We start from the raw sequence: 20,527 nt of genomic DNA on the forward strand, positions 1-20,527 counted from the left end.
CTCACAATTGAGTGAAACGACATTGAGTGATATTGCCACAAATTTATTGCGAATTGTTTGCATCGAAATCCCAGCATCATGACCAAGGGTTGTTTCAGTCGTAAAACGGTGCCCAACGCGAAAAATCTTCACAGCAGCAATGCGTCCGACTTTATTTAAAAAGGAAAACTATGTGAGTTACAATAAGGACACGAACAAATCCACTTGTCTGCTGTGTCACCGGGAATTGTGTGGTCTGATAATCGGTAACATCAAACGTCACTATGAGACAATGCATAACATCAAATTTACCCGTGACTATTTGCCAACGGCCAAGGTTCACATTAATACCTTGACACGTTCCAAAGATGATCAAATATTGAGATTATCTAAAAACAGATTTGTAAAATGTTGTGTGGGCCTGATTACGGTGAAAAATCTTCCGCTAAAGATCTTCGATGATGAGCAGTATTTTAGGAAAATCATAGAACCCTACCAGGAGGAATATTCTCTGCAGTTGAATAGTAAAAATATACTCGATGGTCTGGACTTTTGGGCGCTGCGTGTCAAGTCCCATATGCAGGGAAAATTTCACAAAAAATTGTTAAGTCTTAAGGTGGATGTGGTCGGTAGCGGCAGCCAGGCAAAGAGTGTAATGGGTATACACATACAATATGTGGAAAATTATAAGTTGGTGTCGCACAGCATTGGAGCGGTGCAACTTAAGAAACGTCAATATCGCAATCATAGATTTATGAAAGAGGCAATTTTGATTTCTCTGAAAGAGTATGGAATTGATATGCGGCAATTGTATGCCCTTACCTGTGATGGTCGTGGCAAGACGCTAAAAGCCTTGCAGTTGATACAACAAGATCTTGAGGAGCTATGCAATGAAAACATCAACGACATGGAGGATTCATCTGATGTGGATATGGCATTCAAACCCTTCGTATCTGTGGTTTATTCTGGTTGCTACATTATAGAACTGGCGGCCCGTTTATTTTTCACCACCATTGAATGCGATCTCAACGAATGTCGCAGCGTTATTCAAGAGATACGTCAGCAGGACATTAATCACATTTTCCTACCCAGCTTGGATAACAACGGCCGTTGGCAATCCACCTTTGACATGATGGCATCCCTTAAAGATTTCATTGAAAATGGAGAAATTGATACAGACTATCGTGGTAAAATGGATTGGTTGGAGTCGTTTATGGATACCCACAAACCTTTGACGGAATGGTTGCAACATCAACACGAGGCACAATATATTGTGGGAGATTTCTATCGCGATTGGTTGGTTTGTGAAGCCAAGCTGAAACAAATGTCCGACAATGAATATGCCATGCATTTGCTGGAGGCTGTATTGGAGGTCAAGCAAAGTCTTCTCGACAATGAGGCCTTTAATGCGGCTCTTTATTTTGATCCCAGATTTAATCACTTAGACTCGCCGTATTTTAGTGAGGAAAGGAGGAAGCAGGCAGTGGTGAGTGGAATTTCGATAGAATAGAAAAAACATTTTTTCAAAACTTGGATTTATTTAAAAATATATTTTATAAACGTGAATTTATTTTAAAATATTTTTCCAAACGTGGATTTATTGAAAAATATTTTTTCCAAACTTGGATTTATTTAAAAATATGTTCTCTAAACGTGGATTTATTTAAATATATTTTTCCAAATGTGGATTTATTTAAAAATATTTTATTCAAACGTGGATTTATTTAAAAATATTTTATTCAAACGTGGATTTATTTAAAAATATTTTATTCAAACGTGGATTTATTTAAAAATATTTTATTCAAACGTGGATTTATTTAAAAATATTTTTCAAAACGTGGATTTATTTTAAAATATTTTTTCAAAACGTGGATTTATTTTAAAATATTTTTTCAAAACGTGGATTTATTTTAAAATATTTTTTCAAAACGTGGATTTATTTAAAAATATTTTTTCAAAACGTGGAAAATATTTTTCCAAACGTGGATTTAGTTACAAATATTTTTTCCAAACATGAATTTATTTAAAAATATTTTTCAAAACATGAATTTATTTAAAAATATTTTTCAAAACATGTATTTAAAAATATTTCTTCCAAACTTGGATTTATTTAAAAATGTTTCTTCCAAACGTGAATTTATTTAAAAATATTTTTACTAAACGTGGATTTATTTAAAAATATTTTTTCATAAGTGGATTCCAAAGGTGGACTTATTTAAAAATATTTTTTTCAAACGTGGATTTATTTAAAAATATTTTTTCAAACGTGGATTCCAAACGTGGATTCCAAACGTGGATTTATTTACAAATATTTTTTCAAACGTGAATTTACTTAAAAATTTTTTTTTCCAAACGTGGATTTAGTTAAATATATTTTTTCCAAAGGTGGATTTATTTAAAAATATTTTTCCGAACGTGGATTTATTTAAAAATATTTTTTCCAAACGTGGATTTATTTAAAAGTATTTTTTCCAAACGTGGATTTATTTAAAAATATTTTTTTCCAAACGTAGATTTATTTAAAAATATTTTTTCCAAACGTGGATTTATTTAAAAATATTTTTTCCAAACGTGGATTTATTTAAAAATATTTTTCCAACCGTGGATTTATTTAAAAATATTTTTTCCAAACGTGGATTTATTTAAAAATATTTTTTCCAACCGTGGATTTATTTAAAAATATTTTTTCCAACCGTGGATTTATTTAAAAATATTTTTTCAAAACGTGGATTTATTTTAAAATATTTTTCAAAACGTGGATTTATTTTAAAATATTTTTTCAAACCGTGGATTTATTTTAAAATATTTTTTCAAAACGTGGATTTATTTTAAAATATTTTTTCAAAACGTGGATTTATTTTAAAATATTTTTTCAAAACGTGGATTTATTTTAAAATATTTTTTCAAAACGTGGATTTATTTTAAAATATTTTTCAAAACGTGGATTTATTTTAAAATATTTTTTCCAAACGTGGAAAATATTTTTCCAAACGTGGATTTAGTTACAAATATTTTTCCAAACTTGAATTTATTTACAAATATTTTTTTCAAAAAGTGGATGTATTTAAAAATATCTTTTCCAAACATGAATTTATTTAAAAATATTTTTCAAAACTTTGATTTATTTAAAAATGTTTCTTCCAAACGTGAATTTATTTAAAAATATTTTTACTAAACGTGGATTTATTTAAAAATATTTTTTCATAAGGGGATTCCAAAGGTGGACTTATTTAAAAATATTTTTTTCAAACGTGGATTTATTTAAACATATTTTTTCCAAACGTGGATTTATTTTAAAATATTTTTTCGATACGTGTATTTATTCATAAATATTTTTTCCAAACGTAAATTTATTTAAAAATATTTTTCAAAACGTGGATTTATTTAAAAATATTTTTCCAAACGTAGATTTCTTTAAAAATATTTTTTCAAAACGTGGATTTATTTTAAAATATTTTTTCAAAACGTGGATTTATTTTAAAATATTTTTTCAAAACGTGGATTTATTTTAAAATATTTTTGCAAAACGTGGATTAATATTAAAATATTTTTGCAAAACGTGGATTTATTTAAAAATATTTTTTTCAAAACGTGTTTTTTTTGAAAATATTGTTTCAAATGGATATATATTTAAAAATATTGTTTCAAATGAATATATTTAAAAATATTTTTCAAAACGTTGATTTATTTAAAAATATTTTTTCAAAACGTGGATTTATTTTCAAAAGTTGGATTTATTCAAAAATATTTTTTCAAAACATGCATTTATTTAAATATATTTTTAAAAACGTGGATTTGTTTAAAAATTTTAAAATATTTTATTTTATTTATTTTAACATATTTTTTCAAAACGTGGATTTATTTTAAAATATTTTTTCAAAACGTGGATTTATTTTAAATATTTTTTCAAATCGTGGATTTATTTTAAAAATATTTTTCAAAACGTTGATTTATTTAAAAATATTTTTTCAAAACGTGGATTTATTTTCAAAAGTTGGATTTATTCAAAAATATTTTTTCAAAACATGCATTTTTTAAATATATTTTTTAAAAACTTGATTTGTTTAAAAATATTTTTCTAAAAGTGGATTTATTTAAAAATATTTTTTCAAAACGTGTTTTTTTTAAATATTTTTTAAAACGTGGATTTATTTTAAAAATTTTTTTACAAAACTTGGATTTATTTTAAAATATTTTGTCAAAACGTGGATTTATTTTAAATTTTTTTTCAAAACGTGGATTTATTTTAAAATATTTTTTCTAAACGTTTATTTATTTTAAAATATTTTTTCAAAACGTGGATTTATTTTAACATATTTTTTCAGAACGTGGATTTATTTTAAAATATTTTTTCAAAACGTGGATTTATTTTAAAATACTATTTCTAAACGTTTATTTATTTTAAAAAATTTTTTGCAAAACGTGGATTTATTTTATAACATTTTTCAAAACGTGGATTTATTTTAAAATATTTTTTCAAAACGTGGATTCATTTTAAAATATTTTTTCAAAACGTGAATTTATTTTATAACATTTTTCAAAACGTGGATTTATTTTAAAATATTTTTTTCAAAACGTGGATTCATTTTAAAATATTTTTTCAAAAGGTGGATTTATTTAAAAATATTTTTCAAACATGAATTTATGAAAAAATATTTTTTGAAAACGTGGATTTATTTAAAAATATTTTTTCCAAACGTGGATTTATTTAAAAATATTTTTTCAAACATGAATTTATGTAAAAATATTTTTTCCAAACGTGGATTTATTTAAAAATAATTTTTTAAACATGAATTTATCTAAAAATATTTTTTTTTCAAATGTGGATTTATTTAAAAATAATTTTTCAAACATGAATTTATGTAAAAATATTTTTTCCAAACGTGGATTTATTTAAAAATAATTTTTTAAACATTAATTGATGTAAAAATAATTTTTCAAACCTGAATTTATGTAAAAATATTTTTTTCCAAACGTGGATTTATTTTATAATATTTTTTCAAAACGTGGATTTATTTTAAAATATTTTTTCAAAACGTGCATTTATTTTATAATATTTTTTCAAAACGTGGATTTATTTTAAAATATTTTTTCAAAACGTGGATTTATTTAAAAATATTTTTTCCAAACGTGGATTTATTTAAATTCAAAGTTCTGTTTTATTTAAAAATATTTTTCGCAACGTGATTTTATTTAAAATTAAAAATATTTTGTTTCAAAACGTGGTTTTATTTATTTGATATTATATTATATTTGAAAATATTCTTTTCAAAATACCGCAATTTTTTAAATCATTCTTTACTTTTTCTTTCTCTAGGACCATATAATGCGCATTCAAAGTCTTATGAAAACCATGGAGTTGGACACAAGACTTGAATCCGATGACTATGATGCTCAAAACAATGCCAAACTTATTGGTCGTTGCGAAGATCCCTACAACATTTTAGAAGCTGAAATACCACAAATTGCAAGAAACTCAACAGCCGCCGAAATACGTGTTGATATTCGACAAAAATTAGAGGCTATTGCGTTGGGCCCGAGACTTCCATATTCAGCCAATATTTTAGAATATTGGCAGCAAATGCAAATTAAAGATCCCGAGATCCATGTACTTATGAAGGTGGTCTTGTCCGTGTGTATTAGCCAGACATCGGTTGAGAGGACACGTAGTGCTCTCGCAACTATTTTAACGAAAGAAAAATCCCGCTTGCCAAAGAGTGTTTTGAACAATATGTTGTTGGTTAAACTGAATGCAGATTTTCTAGAAGAAGTTGAGGCCTAGACTAATGGAAATATTAAGATAAGAATGAAACCTATGACAGCCATCACTGTGAGTCCCCGTTTCGCTTAAACGGTGAACAGTTCATTGCAACTAATCGGAATGAATTAAAATTTATGTTTCTGAAATAAAGCATTTTTTGTAGTCGCAAAATGTATTTCGGTTTTTTTTTAATATACACTGGAGAGGAATGGGAGTTCATTTACCTACATAGAAGCTCAATATTATCAAAGGAAAAGTGTGCGTTAATAAAAATTAATTGTTATTTAATTTGTCCGGAAGGTTCGTAATTGATCTATTTTTAATTAAATAGAGGTGAAATTGAATTGAATCTTCATGACTATACCCGTGCCGCCCTGCAGTCTCTTCCTATGTGGGTCCGTGTTCTATTTAAATTACAAATTTATTTATGTACAAATTTATTTATACACTATTGAATTCATGGTCTTGAGTATTTCAACATGCCACATTATCCAACATGGATGTTTGGAAATGAATTAAAACTCGCCTAAAAGTATGTACAATTTTTTTTTACCCTGTTGAAATCATGATCCTGAGTGCGTAACATGCCATAACGAGTCCTTGCACGCTACTTGCCCAACATCCTTCTCATTACATCGGTTGGAAATGGAAAAATAATCGTGTGATTGTATTCATTGGATATGCTATTCAATGTTTGTAAATAACGCAGCTGTAACGGACCCACAAATTCGTATTAATCCGATCAATTTAAAGTTAATACCAACCCACCTGCAAAGCCATTGGATTTCCACGCATAACATCTGAAGCTTCTTTAAGTGATCTTGAAGCCTCCAATTCACCATTGGCTGCCACAATTTTTCCCTGGGCTTCACGTTCTGCTTCACGTTCGGCGGCCATGGCTCTTTGCATGCGACGTGGTAAATGGACTTGTTTACTGTAACGGAACAAATAGGAAGCAATTTTACAAATTGGATGCTGGTGATTGTGTTGCTGGAGAATTGTTAATGGCAGGACCCGATAAGGATAGCAAATCAATGGGAAATGGAAAGATAATGGTCGAATTATGTTCACTGGATATATTGGACAGGGTTTGTAGGTAACGCAGCTAAAAAGTAACAGGAAATGAGAAAAACTTAATCAGATTCTATCTTAGCATCCTAGCTAATGAAATCTCAAAATATACCTGCAAAGTTATGGGATTGGTGGACATAACATCTGAGGCCTCTTTCAAAGCCTTCGAAGCACTTAACTCTCCCTCAGCTGCCACTATTTTTGCCTTTGCCTCACGCAATGCCTCTGCCTCGGCAGCCATGGCCCTTTGCATGGCAATGGGAAGGCGTACATCTTTTCTGGAAAATTATAAGAAATACCCCGTCAGAGGTCATGGAGTTTTGTAAAAAATCTTTCATTAAAAGATGGCAAAAAAATGAGTCCTTTTAGTAAGACTTCAATGAAGATAAAAGCTGCCCAAAGGCTTTTTACAGGCAGAGAAGCTTTTCAAATGGTCTTAGGTCTTTTCAAGAGGTCTTCTTTAGACGGAAGACCTTTCAAAAATTGCTTTCATACACACAAAAAAAAACTTTCAATTACAGGTAGTTCGACCAAAAAAGGGAGCTAAAATCTTGAAACAGAAAATAGGGAGGTACCGTTATATGGGGCTATACCAAAACATGGACCTAGGTTCACAATTTTTTGTGACAGCTGGGGACCTTACATTTTAGATTGCAGGTAGTTCGAACCAAAAATGTAGCTAAAATAACCAAAATGCCGAAAATCGGAAGGTGCCGTTTAAGGGGGGCTATACCAAACATGGACCTAGGCTGAAAATTTTTGTTGGAGCTATTTTCTGACCACTAGGAATCTCAAATGCTAAATTACAGGTAGTTCGACCAAAAAAGGCAGCTGAAATCCTCAAAATACTGAAAATCGGGAGGTACTGTTATATGAGGCCTATCCAAAACATGGACCTAGCCTGATAATTTTTACTGGAGATGTTTTGTGACGGCTGGGAACCTCAAACGTTAAATAACAGGTAGTTCGGTCAAAACCTGTAGCTAATCTCGCCAAAATACCGAAAATTGGCAAAACATGGACCTAGGCGGATCATTTTTGATGGAGATATTTTGTGACCACTGGGAACCTTAAATGTCAAATTGTAGTTCGGCCCAGAAATGTAGCTGAAACCGAAATACCGAAAATCGGGAGGTACAGTTATATAGGGGCTATACCAAAACACGGACCTAGGTAAAAAATTTTTAGTTGTTGTTGTTGTAACAGTGTTTTTTATTATGTTTGTATGTTCGTTCCTCTGTTCAATCTGGCTCTGGGTCTATCTCCAGTTCCAGAAATATGGCTGCTTCGATGGGATGTAGCCACAGGTCCACTGGAGTTAGATGGGTAGGTTTGGCGGGGCAGTTGAAAAGGCGTGTGAATGCTGCTTGATATGCTTGTTGATGTAGGGGTTCTCTCCTGTATCGTTAGACCTCTAAAGCATGGATATCCTTCCTGATCTGCCTGAATGTGTCGGGCCTACCCACAAGATGGTGATTGGGATGGCTCACACGGTAATATCCAAGCAGGTACTGCATCGAAAGCATCTCATTGTGTTGTTTTACTGGAAGAATCTTTGCCTCCTCATGTAGATGGTCCACTGAAGATTTGAGGAGGCACCCTGTCGCTGTTCTCAGGGCGGCATTCTGGCAAGTTTGAGTCTGTTTCCAGTTCGAATCACACAATCTCGGAGACCAGACTGGAGCCGCATAGCTTACCACAGACCGACCTATCGCATTATACGTGGCCAACAAGGTTTCTTTATCTGCACCCAGAGTTCTGCCGGCTAGGGACTTGAGGAACTTGTTCCTACTTTTCATCTTGTCGCAGATAGCTGTGGCGTGTGCGCACGACGTGAATGTAGTGTCGCATGTGACCCCTACAATTTAAGGGCAGTTTGTGGACGGAATTCTGCTACTGTCGACCACGACATTCAACTCACGTCCAAACTGCGCTGTCCATGTGGTGAACAGAGTGGCTGTAGATTTTGTGGCGGAAATCTGCATATTCCTCGAATGGAAAAAGGTGGTAAGATCGGTTAAATAGTTGTTCAGTCTCTCACAGATGTCATCAGGATAGATACCCGACGCCAGGATCGTGCAATCATCCGCATACGTCACGATCTCAATGCCGTCTGAAGGGGATGGAATACAGGAGAGGTAGAGGTTAAACAGTTCCGGGGATATATATATTGGGGGACTCCCTGTTTCACGGGGTTTGGATTTCTTATTCCTGAATTCCACGTACGACTGGCGTCCACACATATAGTTGACTATCCAACGTTTCAAGCTTGGCCGGAGGGTTGTCTGTTCAATGTCCTCAAACAGCGTAGAGTGCCTGACGGTATCAAAGGCTTTTGATAAGTCAAGCGCCATCATCACTGTTCTATCGCACTGGTTGAGTCCTTGACAGATATATGTGGTAATAGCTTGCAGCGCTGTTGTCGTGCCGTGCTGCTTACGGAATCCATGCTGATGATCGGCACCTTGATAGCTATTTCTGATAATGGGGAGGAGTAAGGCCTCAAGTGTCTTTGCTACGGGCGACAAAAGCGAAATCGGCCTGTATGATTCACTTTTGCTGGCATCCTTGCCTGGCTTCCGTAGTGAGATCACCCTGCCCATTTTCCAAAACAACGCTAGGGTGGCTAGCGACAAGTTGAGAACCTTACTGAGATACTCCTCTCCCGGCTAATCCAGCTGCTTCAGCATTACCATGGAGATTCCATCAGGGATCAACGCTTTGGATGATTTTGCCTTTCTGATGGCATTTGCAACATCATCCATTGTAAATTGTGTTGGTTCATCCTCGGCAGGAAGAGATCTGATGCGACGTAATACTCTTTCTTCGCCTTGTCACCCTCGGGGTGCTCGACAAAGTGTCGATTTAAATTACTTGCGCCCCTCTTCGGGTCAGTCAACGTAACGTCGCCAAACATGACTAAGGTCCTATCTTCCTTTCTTCCACTGTTCGAGAGTGACTTAACCGTTGCCCACAATTCACCTATACCGGCTCCAATGTTGCAGCTATTCAGATGATTTAATTACTTGCTCCGCTTATGCTCGCCGACCAGCCTGTTAACTTCCAGTGTCAGCTTCTTGAGTCTGGGGTCCTTGGGGTTGGCACGACGAAGCTCATCACGATCATTTGCTAATCCCGTCGCCTCTGCTGGAAAGTTTGGTCTTACTTCGGGTATTCGACCAGCAGGGATATGGCGAGCGGCTGCAGTAGTGATGATGTATCGGAACGTCCCCTATCCGCTACCCGAACATCAGAAGGATTGGGCAATTCTCTGAAGCCGTGACTGGTGAACTCTCTGAAACTCGGCCAATCAGCTTTCTTATGATTGACGAATGTGCGGCGTTCAGAGGTGATGAAGTCGGGTGGTCTGCTAATGGAGACAATTATGGGGAGATGGTCTGATCCAAGGGAAATGACGGGTTGCCAGGTAACGTCATTTGTCAGGCCAGGTGACACGATGGTGATGTCTGGCGAACTTGGACACTCTCTTCGAATTCTGGTAGGGGCGTCCTCATTGACCGTGCTATCAATCTGCTTAGCCAGCGCTGTACCTCTCTGGTCGTTTCCGAGGGCCGAATGCCACATCTCATGATGCGCATTAAAGTCTCCCAGGACCAGACGATTATGACCTTCCAAGAGCGGGCTAATGTCAGGCCTATAATCTGAGATACAGCTATTTCTCAGCGGGATGTATACGTTCAGCAACTCTATCTCGGCAGTTCCACACCTGACTGCTACCCCCATACATTCCATGTACGGTTCATTAGAGACCGGCTCAAGCGAGATAGGTCTGTATTGGACAGACTGGTGCAATAGGAAAGCTAATCCCCCACCTCCACTTCTGGTGCGATCTTTCCTTAGCACATTGTAACCATCACAATGCTCTAAGCTGTGTTGGTAGTTCAACTTGGTTTCTTGCACCACCGCGACCTTGATGTTCTTTCCACTCATGAAATCTACTATATCCTCGATCTTACCTCGGAGTCCATTGCAATTAAATTGCAAAAAGGAAGCATTCTCTGGGATTGGGACAACAACGGCTGGTGTTAAAGGTTGAGTGTGCGGTTTTTGTCGAGGGACTGCGGGGGAGTTTCGTAGTCAGACGAAGAGGGAGTTTCGTAATCCGGCGACGACTCACTGGGGACTGTGTTCACACAAGCAACATAGTCCCTGTCGTAGTCCCTCACGTGGACAAATCCAGAGCAACCCCTCAGATGCACCCACTCCTGACATCTATTGCATCTCACCGAAGGTTGGATGTGGGTGAAGATGCGGATGTTACAAACTGAGCACAGATATATTGGTCCTGGGGTTTCCTCCGTCCCGGCACGGACCAAAAGAATTCGGAGCCGGCATTTCGGGATAGGCTGCTCCCAACACAGAAAAACGAAAAAATACAAACATATGTACACTGAGGTGGCAGCCGTTGGCCGGAACGATGATTTTGTGTTGTTCCGGGTCAATCCGATACGAAAGAACCCGCTGCCGTGGGCTATTTTTGTTGGAGATTGTTTGTGACCACTTGGAACCTCAAATGTCAAATTACAGGCAGTTCGATCAAAAACTGTAGCTAAAATACCGAAAATTGGGAGATACAGTTATATGGGGGCTATACCAAAACATAGACCTATGTTGACAATTTTTGTTGGAGATGTTTTGTGATCACTTGGAACCTCAAATGTCAAACTACAGGTAGTTCGGAACAAAAATGTAGTTTAAATCCTCAGAATACCGAAAATCGGGAGGTACAGTTATATGGGGGCTATACCAAAACATGGACCTAAGTTGACAATTTTTGTTGGAGATGTTTTGGGACCACTGGAACCTCAAACGTCAAATTACAGGTAGTTCGGCCAAAAACTGTAGCTATAATCCTCTAAATACCCAACATCGGCACGTACAGTTAAATAGGGGCTATACCAAAACACGGACCTAGGTAGAAAATTTTTAGTGGGGATGGTTTGAGACCAATTGGAATCTTAAATGTCAAATTGCAGGCAGTTCGGTCAAAAACTGTAACTACCCAAAAACGGGAGGGACCGTTATATAGGGGATATACCAAAACATGGACCTAGGTTGACATTTTTATTGCAGATGGTTTGTGATCACCTGGAACCTCAAAAGTCTAATTATAGGTAGTTCGGCGAAAAAAGGTGGCTGAAATTCTCGAAAAACCTAAAATCGGGATTTACCGTTATAAATGGGCTATACCAGAACATGGACCTAGGTTGAAAATTTTTGGTGGGAATATTTTGTGACTACTGGGAACCTCAAACGTCTAATAACAGGTAGTTCGGTGGAGGGTATAAAACGAAGAGTTCTCCAAAAGCTGTTCTATAGACAGAAAGCATTTTTCAGTTCCACTATAACCAGATGCTGAGGAAACACTAGCCGTGAATCTTAAACTCAAAGGATACGAGTCTCCAGGAGAATATAAAATACCTACAAATCTCCGATGGCAAGGGCAAAGATATTCCTTTTAACAAGCGTGGATACAAGAGAAGCTATGTAAAACATGGACAAGAAAAAAATATTATTATACAAAATCCGATTAATATATTCCTCGACCTCATTTATAAAACATTTGAAATCATTATAAATATCACACTGAACTTAGTTGAATCGGTATTAAGAGACTAACAAGCTGGATTTAGACGCGCTTCAAATTATTCAATGAATGGAGATCTTCACCATATCTAGTCTTTATTGACTTTTTAGCCTCAGACTTTGACCTGCATAGGTATTGAAAATTATTACTTACATTTCCACTCGTTCCACTTTAACACCCCATGGATCGGTGGCTTCATCTAATATCACACCAATTGTGCGTGACATTGATTCTTTGGCACTTAACAATTCCATTAAATTCTTAGTTCCAACAACATTACGGAGTGTAGTTTGGGCCAATAACTTTGTCGACTCATGGACATTGCGGATTTGTATAACCGAATCCAAAGGATTGCGTATACTATAATAGACCACCGCATCTACTTGTATGGTAACGGAATCACGTGTCAAAACCTCTTGCGGTGGTACATCAAACGATTGGGTACGCAAGTCAACTTTAATGTATTCATCGACACAGGGCAGGAGAAAGACCAAACCTGGGCCACGAACACCACCTTTTCTGGAAAGATTTATAAATAAAAGGTGTTATTTATGCACGAGCATCTAGGGGATATGTCACACCTTAATCGACCCAAACGAAAGATAACAATTCTTTGAAAATGTGCCACAGTTACGAAGCAAAACCATATGGACAGGGGAAAGGTTATGATGAGTATAATGATGGAAAGAAAAACAATTGTCTTTTCCGAACAAATCGGTGTGGTATCGGCTGTAAAGGGGTGGAGGGGGTTAAGTATTAATATGAACTTGAAGAATTTGCTTTCAATGGGCATTTAACTTACTTGAACGTATATGGGGTTTTGGCACATTCGGCAATATTTCACGATTCATTTTTTGCAACGAAAAATGTTAAAACCTTATAATTTTAAAAATTTAAATTTAATTTCAATTCAATTATTAATTTTCAATTCGAAACAGTGTTGGGCAACATTTTGTATTTTACAAGTATTTTAAAGTTCAGACGGTAAAATATCATCCTATCTATAACACTGTGCAACAAAATGAAGCTCAAAGTCTGGGGGGTGGAAAATTCCTATTGGAGATGAAAGCCCTTGGTGAGTATATACAGAACCCCGAAGGACAGATTTGCCGTGAGTCGAACTTGCGCGATATGGCGTGATGAATATTTTGCTGGAGACCCTAAAAGTCATCTGGAATCAGCGTTGTATCTTTGTTCGCTGTTGTTTAAGCTTATATTTAAGATGACAAGTCAAATCGATTATCGATTTCAATGTTTCATTTCCCTCGATTGAATGGGATCTAAGTGATTTAAGCGCCGCTTGGCTATCCACATAGATAGTCACCGATCCAGCTATGTCCCCTTACGTGTTGCTTATCAACTCTGCTGCTTTCATGACCGCAAAGATTTCGGCTTGGAAGACACTACAATTTTCATATAGCTTGTACAAGTGCCGTAGGTTGAGGGTATCGCTGTAGACACGCGCTCCTGATCCCCTTTACATCTTGGAGCCATCTGTCCCTCTTGGTCCCTCTTTCATCTCAAGTGCACACTGACCTCCCCGTGGTGTCACCTGGGTAACTGCCTTTAACACCCGTTAAAGGTAGTGAGCTAACATGTGCCGCGCGTTCACCCATAAGAACGTTAAAAACTTGGGTTTGGGCGTCGGGTTAGTAACCATCCCCTAGAAAAAACAGCCTACTATGAAAAAACGAAAGAAAAGAAAAACAAACCCCTCTAAAGTTGACGAACCCCGCAAACGTTTTATGGACCATGATCTGCGAATCTACACCTGGAATGTTCGCACTCTTTATAGAGAAGGTGCAGTCTTCGCATTGGCAGACGTACTAGAAAAGTACAAGACCGATATTACTGCCATACAGGAAATACGATGGATTGGGAAAGGCGTCACAACAACACCTAACGGTGACGCACTGTATTATAGCTGCCATGACGTAAAGCATGAGTTTGGTTGTGGATTCGTAGTTAGTCGGAGACTAAAACATCTGGTATCCAGCTGAAAGACTTGCTGCAATTCGAATAAAAGCAAAATTCTTCAACATCAGCTTAATTTGCGCTCATGCTCCCACTGAAGAAAAGGACGAACAGACCAAAGATATATTTTACGAGCGCTTAGAAGAAACATATGACCGTTGCCCTGCCCATGACATTAAAATCATTCTAGGCGATTTTAATGCCAAAATTGGAAAGGAGAATATCTTTGGCCCAACAGTCGGGAAATTCAGTCTCCACAGTGAAACATCTGACAATGGTATGAGACTGATAGACTTTGCAGCTGCAAAAAACATGGTAGTTAGCAGTACCAGATTTAATCATCTCGATATTCATAAGGGCACCTGGCTGTCTCCAGATCAGAAAACAAGAAACCAAATTGATCATGTTGTGATAGATGGAAGAGATTCATCGAGCGTGTTGGATGTACGATCGTTCCGAGGCGCAAACATTGATTCCGACCACTACCTTGTTGCAGCAAAGGTACGCACCAGCTTAAACGTAGCAAACAAAGTACGAACAGACACAACACGAAAGTAAGACATCGGTAAGCTGCAATCACAACAGATAGCCACAGCATATTCCACTCACCTAGCCCAATTGCTTAATCAAAGCACTCCTCATTCCGATAACATATCAGCGCAATGGCAAAGCATTGCCCACTCCATGCAAACAGCCGCAAAATCCATACTTGGATACCAGAGACCTCCACCAAGGAATCCATGGTATGAATCCATGGTCGTGCTGCTACCGAAGAGAAAAATTCGGCATATAAGGCTACTTTACAATCCGTAGCAACGCGTAGCGCACGAGAGAGATACAGGGAGAAAAGGAGAGAGAAGAAACGTCTTTTCCGCAGGAAAAATAGAGAGATGGAAAAGCGCGAGTGTGAAAAAATCGAGATGTACAGGAGCCAGAATGAAGTCCGAAAATTCTACCCAAGAGTCTAGCATCAAACTGATGGCTTTGGTACAGGCACATCCTCCTGTAGAGACCAGCAAGGTAATTTGGTAACTGATACAGATAGTGAACTCAGGATATGGAAAGAACATTTTTCAAAACTGTTGATATCCGATAGCAGCGAAGACGACGAAGATACCACAGTCCTAATCCCAGAAGATTGTATTGAATGTATACCGCCCAGCCAAGATGAGGTAAAGACAGCAATAAATCGGCTGAAGAATAATAAGGCAGCAGGGGCCGATGGCTTACCAGCCGAGCTGTTCAAAACCGGAGGCGACACGCTGATAAGGTGTATTCATCAGCTAGTTAGCACCATCTGGCAGGAAGAACGAGTACCCGACGATTGGCACCTGAGTATCCTGTGCCCCGTCCACAAGAAGGGAGATAAGACTGTATGCTCTAACTATAGGGGCATAAGTCTACTCCCTATTGCCTACAAGATCGTGTCAGGGATATTGTGCGAACGACTAAAGCCTATGGTCAACGAGATAATTGGACCATACCAATGCGGCTTTAGACCTGGCAAGTCCACCATTGACCAGATATTTACCCTGCGGCAAATCCTGGAGAAGACCCAAGAGATGCAGATCGACACCTACCACCTTTTTGTCTATTATAAAGCAGCCTTCGACAGCCCGCTGCGTTCAAAGGTATTCCAAGCCATGTCTGAATTTGGTATTCCCGCAAAGCTCATCCGGCTTTGTAAAATGACTTTAACTGACACGAGGTCCTCAGTTAAAATAGGAAAGAACCTCTCCGAAGAGTTTGGTACCAAAAGAGGTTTCAGACAAGGAGACAGCCTTTCGTGTGACCTCTTCAACATCCTGCTAGAAAAGGTTATACGAGAGGCAAACGTCAAAAGAAGTGGCACAATCTACACCAATAGTCACATGTTACTTGCTTATGCTGATGATATAGACATCATGGGCCGATTAGTTAAAGAAGTAACTAATACTTTTATAAAGGTCGAAGGAGAATCTGCTAAGGTGGGTCTGGCGGTAAACGGTGAGAAGACCAAGTTGATGGTGTCGACGCGCAAGGCGTCCATTGAGCTCGGATCGACTGTGGAAGTTGGTTCCTATAATATTGAGGTAGTAAAAGACTTCGTCTACCTCGGCACCTCCGTAAACACAACAAACGACATCAGTTCTGAAATAAAAAGAAGAATTGTATTGGCCAACAGATGCTACTTTGGATTAAGTAAGCAGTTTAAAAACAAAGCCACATCTCGTCAAACAAAAATAACGCTCTACAAAACACTGATACTACCCGTGCTGATGTATGGCTCCGAAGCCTGGGTACTTGCGCAAGCAGACATGGCAGTGCTTGGTGTGTTTGAGAGAAAAATTCTTCGAAAGATCTACGGACCAATCTGCGTTGACGGTGAATATCGACGTCGCATGAACCACGAGCTGTATCTGCTATACAACGACATCAATATTGTTAAACGTATCGAGATGCAGCGATTGCGTTGGCTAGGCCATATCATAAGAATGAGCGATGATGAACCCGCTAAAAAGGCGTATGAATACATGCCACATGGCGGTGCACGCAGAATTGGCAGGCCAAGGAATAGATGGCGCAAACAAGTGGATGATGAGATGACAAGGCGCGGTATTCCAGAGTGCAAAGCAACAAATAGAGAGGAATGGAGATCTCTTCTTAGTTCGGCCTATAGAACAAATGTTCTGTAATGGGCCAGCTAAGTAAGTAAGTAAGTATTTCTATTTACTCGCTTTGAGAAAATTTTATTATGGGCTCATTAGGGTCCTTGTAGTCAATGTACATATTAAAACACTGCTTTTTAAATATTATTTGTTCCCTAGTTAAATAATTAGACAGTTTTTACAAGTAAAAAGGGGTGATAATGCATGTATCATAAAACCATTTCTATGAATGGAAAAGAATAACGTTAATATGTTGGTGTCATAAGGTTGTTTTTTTTTTTTTTTTGCGGCAAAAGTCAATTCATAGAAAGGTTATGTTTGTTGTCCAATCCACATGAACAAACAAAACAGCCACAGTCGGATCACTAAAGATTGAGTCTCCAGCTAATATATTTTAAAATTTTAATATGTTTATTCTGTTGAAGTTTTAATGTTGATATGTTTGAATTAATTAAAATAAAATTGCATAAAACATAAAATCCGTTTGTAATAGGTAACAAAAAAATGGTAAGAATCATGCCACAATTACACAGGTAGCGGCATCGTAAAAATTTGAATATGTTATGGCAAAACTTTCTTTATGTTGTTGGGGAAATTACAACAAAAATGATTTTTTTATAAAGTGATTTTACTTTTCATATTCGATCAGCTGGTGTGATACCACTACCTGGTAGTTCTGTCATGGTAAGAATATGAGAATAATGCCTCAAAAACTCAAACTTTCTGCTGGTAGAATACATTTACGTTTGTCCATAATTTAGATAAGAACAGCTATAGATTGACAAGTGTACTTCATTTATTAATATATTTAGTAAATTTCTACTTTTACCCATATAACGGTACCTGCCGATTTTCGGTATTTTAAAGATTTCTACCACATTATTCCACCGAAATGGCTTAGATTTGGTATCTAGTGTCCGTTGGGGTTATACATGCATTCTATAAGAATTTTCGGTACAGGTCCACGTTTTTATATAGCCCCCATAGAACGGTTCCGCCGATATTGATTATTTTGAAGGTTGTAGCCACGTTATCCAACCGAATTAGTTGAAACTTGGCTATTAGTCTACGTTGGGAGTATAAAATATTCCGACGGAGAATTTTCTGCACAGGTTCATGTTTTGATATGGCCCTCATAGAAAGGTACCGCCCGAATTTCGCTAATTTTAGATAGAAAATAATAATAAAAACAATTATAAAATATTTTGTTGCAGCTAAAACTTTACAAATTCGGTAAGAACTATATGTATTAAAAATAAAATAAAAAATGAACCTACTAAATAGCTTTAACAAAGCACAGAATTTGAAAGAAAAGCGGATGTCACGTGATTTACATATGTGTAAAATCCGAGTTACAATAAATAACATATTATATAAAATATTTTTTACTCACCTGTCTTCACGAAAAGCTTTAAAATTACTTTGTAGGAAAACTGCATACGACGATCGCAAATTTACTACTAAAATATATTATAAAAACCAGTCCATAAATTTTGAACAAAAAATTAAACGTTATTCCGCTTTGTCTGATGTAAAACAAATTATTTTAACTGTCGTTAGATTCTGTGGACACCTTAGATCAATACTGCACCAATAATTTTTACATAGGCGTATGTGATTTTTTTCAGTTTTGGAGCGCTATATCTGTATTTTTTCCACTGTTCGTTTGGCCCAAAAACATCAATGTGACACCAACACGTTCCTTATTACTTTATAGTCCCGGTCCACACTAGCGTGAATTTCATTAAAAAATTTCATGAAATTAGGTGTTCTTAAATCGAATTCCCCACTACAGCAATTTTATGATTTTACTCTACCATGGAGGTCGATCTAGAGACGCATAATTTCATGCAATTTTTCAATGAAATCACTCTAATGTGGACCGGGACATACAAATATTTTGGATATACATATGTATATAACACAATTATGGGGTCAATTTATATAGTCTTCCATAATAAAACAAAAAACCATTAAAAATTTGACATTTTCTCATAATTCATAAAACACATGTATGTTATATTACAGATATGTATATTATTTTCATTGTTCCAACAATACGAACTACGAATTTTTACTGCTTCGTCCTTTTCAGTAGTACCACAAAGTAACAGGCAAAAGTCTCGTTGATCGTCCACATTACCTTGCTATGAATAGATTTTCTGTTATTGGTGCCGCCAATAATAATGATTTTGCACGAGGGGATTTTTAAACATCCTTATGACGTCAATTAGTAACCTCATACTGGTGTTATGATAAATACATTCCATATTGAAAAAATCATATTAAAATTTGTAATTTGGCTACAAATACTTTTAAATGTGTAAATAAACATAGCTTGGAAAAAAACCTTAGTGATGAACAGTACTGTTCGCTACAAACAAAATAGATGGGTATTTTTTATTGGTACTGGTAATATTAATGTGGATTGTATTGCAAAAATTAATTTTTTCTGAATAATCTTTTTCCAAAAAATGCTAATGACATCAAAATAGTAAAATTATTCTTTACTCATTCATGTAAATGATTTTATAATTCACGATTTTTTTTAAACAACATTATATTTTCTAGTAATTTTCTCAATATTTATAAACGATTAAAATGTAATTAATTTATTTATTGAATTTTATTTATTATACTTGCCTTCTTTCCCAAGAAAGCATATAACAATTCATATTTCCTCATAATTAAAAAAAAAAAACACATGTGTGGTACATTACCGGTACGTTATTTTTTTAGTGAACCGACCAGTGGTACACTACGATATTTTAGTGTACCGACTGCGGTACGCTACGATTTTTTAGTGTACCGACTGCGGTTCACTACGATTTTCGTTGTGCTCCGGTACGGTACGCTAAAATATTTTTTAGTGGTTGCGTACCGGTACGGTACACTAAAATATTTTTTAGTGATACCGTACCTGGTTCGGTACGTTATTTTAGTGTACTGTTTCTTTTCGAACACTGGTTTGCCATATTAAGGTGCAGTATTTCGTTCACGTTGAAGCCACTTCAGACCCTTGGCGAGAAAAAGCAATGTTGTCGGTTCGGCTTGGCAGAACGTTGTCAGTGATGATATTGTGTGTTCACCCATTGTTCGAACTCTCTTGGTCATGAGCATTGGACAACGACATAATAAGTGCTCAATCGTTTCTGTTTCTTCTTCATCTTCGCATAATCTTTAGTAGTCCGTAGTGTCATCTCTATTCCATTTGCAGTTCATTGATCTTATTTTGCAGTGTCCCGTGATTATTCCAACCATAAATTTCAGGTCGGATTTTTTCATGGAGAGTAGAGATGTAGTTTTCCGCTTGGAGAGGTTGGGCCAGATTGACTTTGATACCTTACAGTCAAGTTCGTTGCTCCAAATCTGATCAGCCTTGTCCCGGTATGCTTGTTCTAAATGCCGCATGAAATGACGCAAGGGTGGCTTCATTGAGTTATCGATTTCAATGTCGGTTGACGCAGAACCGCGACGCGCCATTTC

General features: G+C 36.4%; 2 protein-coding genes across 4 annotated transcripts in view; one reads left to right on the plus strand and one right to left on the minus strand.

The window, feature by feature from the left end:
• The window catches only part of LOC141396904 (band 7 protein AGAP004871-like), a 41,704-nt gene extending 26,262 nt beyond the window's left edge, over window positions 1–15,442 (minus strand). Inside the window, exons 1-6 of one of the 3 annotated variants that reach the window (XM_073972629.1) lie at window positions 13,222–15,442; window positions 13,001–13,148; window positions 12,573–12,938; window positions 6,924–7,089; window positions 6,509–6,845; window positions 6,329–6,449 (exon numbers count right to left, since the gene is read on the minus strand). In XM_073972629.1, the coding sequence (XP_073828730.1) occupies window positions 6,702–6,845; window positions 6,924–7,089; window positions 12,573–12,938; window positions 13,001–13,148; window positions 13,222–13,270 (873 nt within the window). In that variant the 5' untranslated portion in view covers window positions 13,271–15,442 and the 3' untranslated portion in view covers window positions 6,329–6,449; window positions 6,509–6,701. Of the gene's footprint in view, window positions 1–6,142; window positions 6,450–6,508; window positions 6,846–6,923; window positions 7,090–12,572; window positions 12,939–13,000; window positions 13,149–13,221 lie in introns of those variants that run through there. The other 2 variants (XM_073972631.1, XM_073972630.1) reach the window with 2 other exon arrangements.
• LOC141398140 (uncharacterized) lies at window positions 126–5,761 on the plus strand. The gene is made up of 2 exons (XM_073975372.1): window positions 126–1,465; window positions 5,297–5,761. The coding sequence occupies exons 1-2, from the start codon at window positions 140–142 to the stop codon at window positions 5,759–5,761; spliced, it is 1,791 nt and encodes a 596-aa protein (XP_073831473.1). The 5' UTR covers window positions 126–139.
• Window positions 15,443–20,527: the final 5,085 nt, after the last annotated feature.

Source organism: Musca autumnalis, unplaced genomic scaffold (assembly GCF_047663935.1).
Source record: "Musca autumnalis isolate F117 unplaced genomic scaffold, ASM4766393v1 scaffold_3, whole genome shotgun sequence".
Taxonomy (NCBI): domain Eukaryota; kingdom Metazoa; phylum Arthropoda; class Insecta; order Diptera; family Muscidae; genus Musca; species Musca autumnalis.

Coding starts and splice junctions, on each gene's coding strand:
- LOC141398140 (XM_073975372.1), top strand. CDS start 140: ATGCGTCCGACTTTATTTAAAAAGGAAAACTATGTGAGTTACAATAAG. Junction 1,466..5,296: donor AAAGGAGGAAGCAGGCAGTG/GTGAGTGGAATT, acceptor TTCTTTCTCTAG/GACCATATAATGCGCATTCA.